Source organism: Nannospalax galili, unplaced genomic scaffold (genome assembly GCF_000622305.1).
Source record: "Nannospalax galili isolate Female #2095 unplaced genomic scaffold, S.galili_v1.0 scaffold315, whole genome shotgun sequence".
Taxonomy (NCBI): domain Eukaryota; kingdom Metazoa; phylum Chordata; class Mammalia; order Rodentia; family Spalacidae; genus Nannospalax; species Nannospalax galili.
The window spans coordinates 353,227-360,772 of NW_008336851.1; the positions used below are offsets into that span (position 1 = coordinate 353,227).

Consider the following 7,546-nt stretch of genomic DNA (forward strand, 5'->3'; position numbering starts at 1 on the left):
AAAAAAAAGAAGAAGAACTTAGACTCTGGAAGTAGCTAATTATGCAGGAAACTTGGCTGAACCACTACTATGTAATCTTACACAAAATAAATTTCTATGTCTCCATTTTCCCCAGCCTTAAGGACTGAGTTATTTTAAATACTTTAAAAATTTTTATTTTTATGTTGTGTGTATGAGTGTGTTGCCTGCATGTGTGGAAGTGCACCCCTGTCGTGGAATGCCCTCAGAGTCAGAAGAGGGTGATGGATTCCCCTGGAATTGGAGTTATAGACAGTTATTAGCTGCCATATGGGTATTGGTAATTGAACCCAGGTCCTCTGCAAGAGCAGCCAGTGTTCTTAACTGCTGAGCCATCTCTCCAGCCCCAGGAAATAAGTTCCTATATATCAGATGTTAAAAATATTTAAGTTTTTTTATGTGTATGAGTGTTTTGCCTACATGTATATAAGTGCACCCATGTTGTGCAATGCCCACAGGGTGTTGGATTGTTGGATCACCTGGAACTGGAGTTATGGATGGTTGTTAGCTGCCCACCAGAAGTAGTTTCATGAATTTTGTGATTGGAAAGCTAGACGCTACTCTGAGAGTCCAATTCCAGGAAAGTCTAAATTGGATTCTAGGAATCTAGTTTCTCTCTTTTCTTTCTTTCTTTTTAAGATAGGGTCTTGTATAGCCCTACTGGAGGGTACCACCAGGCCTAGCTTCAAATATATTTTCAACAGTCTTCACAGCTGATAGTGGATTCTCATGCTGCTGGTTGGCAGAGACAACACTGCCTTAAAATCCACCTGACTGGGAGCTATCCTTTTTCTGGATAGAAGGGGTGAAAAAATTCAAAAGTTAAAGCTTAGCAGGGCATGGTGGTGCATGCCTTTAATCACAGCACTCAGGAGCCAGAGGCAGGTGGATCTCTGAGTTCACGGCCAGCCTGGTCTACATAGTAAGTTCCAGGACAGCTGGGGCTATAAGGAGACCCTGTCTCAAAAAGACCAAAAAAAAGTTAAAGCTTTTCAGAAAGCTTAGATCTCCAAGATCTAGGACTAGGACTCAGAGCTCGGGGAGTACTGTATATTACATTTCATCTCAACAAATATTAAGTAGAGCATCTAGTGGGTTCCAGGCAATGTGTGGGGCCTTCTAACTTATTTAATCAATTCCTAAAGGCGAGTGATAAATGTTAAGAGACTTATTGTACATTAGAGGTCTGTAAACCTTTTCTGAACATAGCCAGATAGTAAATACTTTCAGTTTTGCAATATCTGTCAGGTACTCAGTTCTGCTATTGTAATAGACAGCTCTAAACAGTACCTGAGTAAAAATAGATACTCTCCCATAAAAATTATTTTTGAGACAGCATCTTACTATGCAGCCCTGGCTGGTTTGGAACTTACTATATGGACTAGGTTGGCTATGCCTCCTGAGTGCTAGGATTATGGATGTGAACCACCATATCTGGCCAAACTTTATTTGTAATAAGAAGTACTAACCCTACTATGGGTCATTGTCTTAGGCTAGCTTCTCCAGAAATAATCCTGAGAAGATTCATGTCAAAGTCATTCATCAGATTTGGATTTTGGTTTTTGAGGCAGGTGTAGAAGTCACTATGTAGTTGAGGCTGGCCTTGAATTCCTGATACTGTGATCCTATTATAGAGGTAAATAATGATTCAAAGCAATCTTAATTCAAGAATGAGAGTTCCATATGAAACTACCAAGAGGTGCTATCTAGCCCCATTCTCAGTCTAAGATTGGCCACAGGAAGGCCTGAAAGAGACCGCTGGATCTTTAAAGCATGTGTGCCCATTGATCTGTACAGCCACACCCACTCTTGTAATTTCTACCTCCCTCTCTAACTTGACCTTCCCCTCTTTGAGACTGCATTGTAAACACTTTGCACTAGAGTGTTGTGATTTTTTTTTCCCAAGACACTGTTTGTCAGCTCTTCTGAGGAGTTGTCTGTTAGCATATCTGAAATTCTTTGTAGACTCACTTGAGATAGGGTCAGTCACCCTCCTGTGTGACTTCTGTCTGTCCCTACTAAAATACTCATTGTATTATATGGCAGTTGTGATTCTGCATTTGGTCTTCCCACCAGGTACAAGTTCCTTGACAGCAGACATTTTTTTTTTTTTTTTTTTAAAATATGATAAATACCCAAGGAAATTATTTTCCAGATCAAGGGATAAGCATCTATGAATCACATTTTAGAACTTGAAAAAAGGTTCTGCTTGTAATATATTTCAAGTTTTACAAACAATAAAAGCAATAGTCTCAAGTTTTTAGCCTCAAAAAAAGAAGTGATAGGCCAGGCATGGTGGCCCATGCCTTTAATCCCAGCACTCAGGAGGCAGAGGCAGGTGGAGCTCTGTAAATTCAAGGCCAGCCTGGTCTACACAGTGAGTTCCAGGCCAGCCAGGCTATATATTGAGACCTTGTCTAAAATAAATAAATAAATAAATAAATAAATAAATAAATAAATAAATAAATGTTTTCATGTAGTCTAGGCTGGCCTTGAGTTTGCCAAGAATAACCTTGAATCCTGATCCTCTTACCCCTTGCTGAGATTATATGCATGTCCTACTACATCTGGTTTATGTGGTGCTGAGGACCCAACCCATGGCTTTGTTCATCCTAGGCACTGTACTGAGCTACATCGCCAGCAGCAAGCACTCTTATTAGCAGAGACCAATGTGTAGTGTTTGAAGGATTAAAGGAGATCATCTCCACTGCATGTTCCTACCTGTTTCCCTTTCATTTATTTTAATTTTGCCTTGGACATCAAAGAAAGATTATAATCCCTAACATGAAGTCTTCCAGGGGTTATCTTCCAAGATGGTCTAAAAGGTTAGTGATATCATTAGGGCAATAATAGTACAGTCCTAATGGTGCTAGTATTATCACCATTCTGACATTGAGGAAACTGGAACCCCAAGAGTCAAATTATTTTCCCTGTGTGACTTGAAGAGCAGAATCTAAATCTTTTAATTATGTGTGTCTGTGTGTCATTATGTGCATGTAAGTGCAGGTGCCCATGGAAACCAGAGGCATTAGATCCTCTGGAGCTGGAGTTATTGGCTGCTTTCAATGTGGGTACTAGAAATCAAAATTTTCAAGAGCAGTACACGTTCTTAACTGCTAAGACATATTTCCAGCTTGCAGAACCCAAATCTTAGAGAGAGGGAGGGGAGGGGAGGGGAGAGCAGAAGAGAGGAGAGCAGAGGAGAGGAGTTCCCAGTAGCCCCAGCTGGCCTGGAACTTGCTATGTAGACCAGGCTGGCTTCACAGAGATTCACCTGCATCTGCCTCCTGAGTGCTAGAACTAAAGGTATGTACACTACACCTAGCCAAATCTTTGAACTCTTAAATCCCAAGTTTTAGCTACTCCCCCAGATGTTTTTCACTCTTAAGTTTAGCGTGTTGCATCCTTTGTGTGGGCTAGCTGTTCTTGTGATTCTCTTAAATGAGCAATCCAAGTTCTTGCTATCAAGAAAACTTACCCTTGCCCACCATCTAGGAGCAACAGAGTCACAGTTTGTGTCCAAGTCTGTGTGATTGTTATTCCAAAGCTCATATTCTTCTCAGTACCCTGTTGCTTCTAAGTACTGGAGGGGTTGGATGAAGAGAAAATGGATCCAACAGTGGGTGAATAATCCAGGAAATGTGAGAGCCAAAACTAACTGAGTTCTTTTGCCACCCATCCCCCGCAATGCAGGTTGTGGGAACAGTGCCCTGAGCTATGAGCTGTTCCTTAGAGGCTTCCCCAACGTGACCAGTGTGGATTATTCTTCAGTAGTGGTGAATGCCATGCAAGTTTGCCATGCCCATGTACCCAGTCTACGTTGGGAGACCATGGATGCGCGAGCACTTAGTTTCCCTAGTGGTTCCTTTGATGTGGTACTTGAGAAGGGTACACTGGATGCCCTGCTGGCTGGGGAGCCGGATCCTTGGACTGTATCTTCTGAAGGTGTTCATGCTGTGGACCAGGTGCTGAGTGAGGTGAGGAAACAACAAGATGGCAGACCAAGAAGTAGGGAAGGGGAGCTGAAGTCTCAGGAGATTGGAAAAACTCAGAAGCCAGAAAGTCAGAGCAGGCGATGGGTCACCTTTAGAAGTATGGTTTTCTGAAGATCAAAGGAGACTGGAGTGACCAGGATCACAAAGGCCAATGGCTGGCTACTGACTTGCTATAGGGAAGAGGTAGTAACTAGGCTCCACACAGGTGATGGAGACTGGGGAGATAAGCAGCTGATAGGAAAGCAATACCTCCTGCATGTGTGTGCTCTTCTAGAATAAAACATTCAGGGACAGAGGGCGGCTCATTCTTTGTCATGGAAAGCCTGAACTACGGGATACAGAGTAGTATCAGAAGTTCAACTGGGATGGCATCTTGGGTAGTACTGACCTTTGAGAATCTGGAAATGACTCAGCACTGACAGCTTCTCTGTCTGCTTTGCAGGTGAGCCGGATACTGGTTCCTGGGGGCCGGTTCATCTCAATGACCTCTGCTGGCCCCCACTTTCGGACTAGACACTATGCTCAATCCCGTTATGGCTGGTCATTGAGGCATGCAACCTATGGCAGTGGTTTTCACTTCCACTTTTACCTCATGCACAAGGGCAGAGAGCTCAGTGTGACCCAGCTGGCCCTGGGGGCCAAGATCCTCTCATGCCCCAGCCCTCCTGCTTCACCCTGCTTCCTCCAAGACTCAGATCATGAGGACTTCCTTAATGCTATTCAGCTGTGAGGCCAGAAGCATGATCTCCCAGTCTTCCTGACATTCTGCTCTGGGCTCCTAGGGAATTGGAATTCCCAGCTAGGACTGGGGATTCGTTCCCAGCTGCTCAAATCCCGGAGGCCTCATGCATAAAACAATGCTGGTAGGATCAAGTCCATGTGAGCCAATACAGCATGCATCCAACTGGGTCCCAGATCCCAGGTTTCTGGCTTCCTTCTCTGGTTCATTTCTATGGGGTTCCCCACCTCATCCTCACAGTACTGAAATGACCAGTGACTCATCTCTTGGGGTAAAGCTCAACACAGCTCCTCCACACACCTACCAGCCTTGGGTATGCTCCATTCAACCTGTATTTAGCTACAAGAGGCTGAAGGCTTTGAATTTAGATTGCTTTATGCTTCTCATCGCAACTCCAACAGTGATGACCTGTCCTGCTTGGGCTGTGTATATACTTAAGGAGGCCATATAGTAATGGTGTTCCCAGGTTGCCCTGTCAGTGTTCACCTGGTAACCCTCTCATCAGCAGGAACTTGCACCCAAGATTCCTGAGTATGGGTTCCCCAACAGACTGAAACATCAGACACACACATTCACACACGCATTCACACACACACGGAGGTCTGTGTTTATTCACACACTCCTTGGTACAGTGAGGATGGAGAAACATTTACAAAGGATAACCCTGGGTTGAAAACATCTTCAGGTCCACAGGTGTCATCCAAAGATACTGAGCAGTCCCCATTTGGGTTCCCAGGGGTAGAATGAAGGGGTCCAAGGAAAAATCAGATCTGGGCCCTTAGATGGTGATACCTTGGGAGGGAGGAGTCTGCCAAAGAGCCTCCTGGGGTCAGGTTGGGCAGACTGGCCATGTAGTTAGTTACCATGTTGCAGACTTGTCCCATCCCAGTCTCAACACCTGTCCTGTCTGCCAGACGCAGAAGAGCACAGTGGAGGCTGTGGGGGGAGGGCACGAACCATGAGTGGAGCCAGTAAACAAAGAATTGGATATAAAAATACAAATGTGCTGAGGAAGTCCCTTAGAAAGAGGCTGGGGTCACGCCAGACAGGGGACGGTAGAGGAAAGGCTGGGCCGAGGTGGGTAGGAAGCTCATGCAAATACGCAGCCAAACAAACCTCCCTGGCCCGGCAGTCCGACACCGTCAGCTGCCGGGGCCGCAGACCAGATCGGTCGGAGGAGGGGCGGGGCAGGGGAGCCGTGCGGGAGCGGGTGGGCCGGGGACTGGGGATCGTGGGTCTCTGTGTCGGTTCCGGTGTGCGGGGTGGAGCTGCGGCCCGAGGTTCTAAAGTGCATGAGTGCGGCGGCGGGCTCCGGGCGGGTCCACACCACCACTGCCGCCGCCGCCGTGGTGCTGAAGCGGACAGCTCCGGAGTGCCTGGCAGCAGCGGTAGCGACACTGACCCCGGGGCGGCGTGGCCCTGCAGCCCCCGCCCGCGGGCGCCTTGGCCGGGGCGAGGGGGCGCCGGCAGCCGCATCGCCGGCCCGTGCTCCTGGCCGCTGCGGGGCTGGGCCCGGAGCCCGCCGCCAGAGCCGGCGCGTCTACACTCCGGACGGAGGCTTCTCCCCCATCCCCTTCAGCACGTCGTCTATCCGGTCATCCTCGATCACCACTGCGCAGGGAAAAAGCGCATCAGCCGCGCGGTCTCGGGGGGCGGCGGCGACAGCGGGCCCCGTGTCCTCGCGCTCAGCGCAGATCTAGTGCCTACGTTCCCGCGACATCCTTCCAAGCCCCATGCCTTGCCTACCCAAACTCTCCTGCGGACCCGACCTGCTGCCAAAGCTGGAGCCACAGACCACCTCCTCCCTATCTCGGAACACCCCTCTTCCAAAGACTCCCCAAATGCGAGCCCTCCCGCCACCTGAGTCTCCGTCTGAGCTAATCAGAAACCTACCCGTAAAACCTATCCCTTCGACAGAACCCCCTTCTCAAATCGGGCTCAAAGAAACCTGCAGCTAGTCTAACCTCTCCTCCACCTGAACCTCTGCGGCTGGAATCCCAGTTCCGATTCTGGCATCCAGAGGCCCCTCCCCATGCAAACAATTAGGACAACTGAACCCCAGGCCTCCCTGTCCTCCAGTAGCATACATCTACTCATCTGAACCAAGGAACCGGCCCATCATCCTTCGTTTCTACTTCCAAACAGCCCCCAAAGCCCTAACCGGCTCCTCCCCCTCGACCAGGTGCCAGGGCTTTTTCCAGAAGTGGCGAGCTTCGAATCCGGGACACGGTATTCCCGGGAGAGGGAAACAGGGGGACAACTCTGCAACAGGGACCCTCCCCACCCCGGACGCGCGGCGGGCTGCGCTGGTCTGCGGCAAAGAGCTGCTGCCACTTGGCGGGGAACGGCAGCCCGGGGACGCCGGGCCGAGGGTTTCTGGGTCAGGCGGCAATTCCCGGCCCGGCCGCGTACCTCGCTTGGCTCGGCCGATCTGGCCCAGCTTGGGGGGTCGCTTGGCTTGGTTGCCCGCGAAGAAGGAGTTGGTGTCCTGCAGGCGGCAGCTGAAAGAGAGGTCGGAGCCCTCGGGGTCTGCGCCGAAGCGGCCCATCTTGTCCTCGCCGTAGGGTAGGATCTCGGACATGGCGGGCACCGGGCGGGCTAGGGACTGCGGCGGGGCGCGGGCGGAGGGCGAGCTGCCGGACCGGCCCTAGCTCAGCAGGGGAGCCGGCGGAAGGATGAAGTCATGCAGCATCCGGGACTGCGGAGCCAAGCGGGGCCTCCTCCCCCGCGCCTCCGCCTCCCGGGCCGCTGGGCAGGCGGCGGCGGCAGCGGCGGGCACCGGGCGGGGGCGGGG

General features: G+C 49.9%; 2 protein-coding genes across 4 annotated transcripts in view; one reads left to right on the forward strand and one right to left on the reverse strand.

Moving 5' to 3' along the window:
* The window catches only part of LOC103732651 (endothelin-converting enzyme 2), a 37,216-nt gene that overhangs the window by 2,868 nt on the left and 26,802 nt on the right, over nt 1-7,546 (forward strand). Inside the window, exons 2-3 of one of the 2 annotated variants that reach the window (XM_008831284.2) lie at nt 3,712-3,995; nt 4,456-4,934. In XM_008831284.2, coding sequence (XP_008829506.1) covers nt 3,712-3,995; nt 4,456-4,743 — 572 coding nt within the window. In that variant the 3' untranslated portion in view covers nt 4,744-4,934. Of the gene's footprint in view, nt 1-3,711; nt 3,996-4,455; nt 4,935-7,546 lie in introns of those variants that run through there. The other variant, XM_008831285.3, reaches the window with a different exon arrangement.
* Nucleotides 5,336-7,546, reverse strand: Camk2n2 (calcium/calmodulin dependent protein kinase II inhibitor 2). Of its 2 annotated transcripts, XM_029562631.1 has the most exons (3): nt 7,165-7,537; nt 6,291-6,363; nt 5,336-6,060 (listed from the first exon to the last, which is right to left on the reverse strand). In XM_029562631.1, the coding sequence occupies exons 1-2, from the start codon at nt 7,331-7,333 to the stop codon at nt 6,293-6,295; spliced, it is 240 nt and encodes a 79-aa protein (XP_029418491.1). In that variant the 5' UTR covers nt 7,334-7,537; the 3' UTR covers nt 5,336-6,060; nt 6,291-6,292. The 2 variants fall into 2 exon arrangements, with proteins under 2 accessions (XP_029418491.1, XP_008829508.1); XM_008831286.2 differs by having other exon boundaries at nt 5,336-6,363; nt 7,165-7,546.

Excerpts from the sequence above, each read along its gene's own strand:
- Camk2n2 (XM_008831286.2), bottom strand. The coding sequence starts at position 7,333 with ATGTCCGAGATCCTACCCTACGGCGAGGACAAGATGGGCCGCTTCGGC. Across the intron at positions 6,364-7,164 it reads GATCGGCCGAGCCAAGCGAG|TGGTGATCGAGGATGACCGG; the intron begins GTACGCGGCCGG and ends TTCCCTGCGCAG.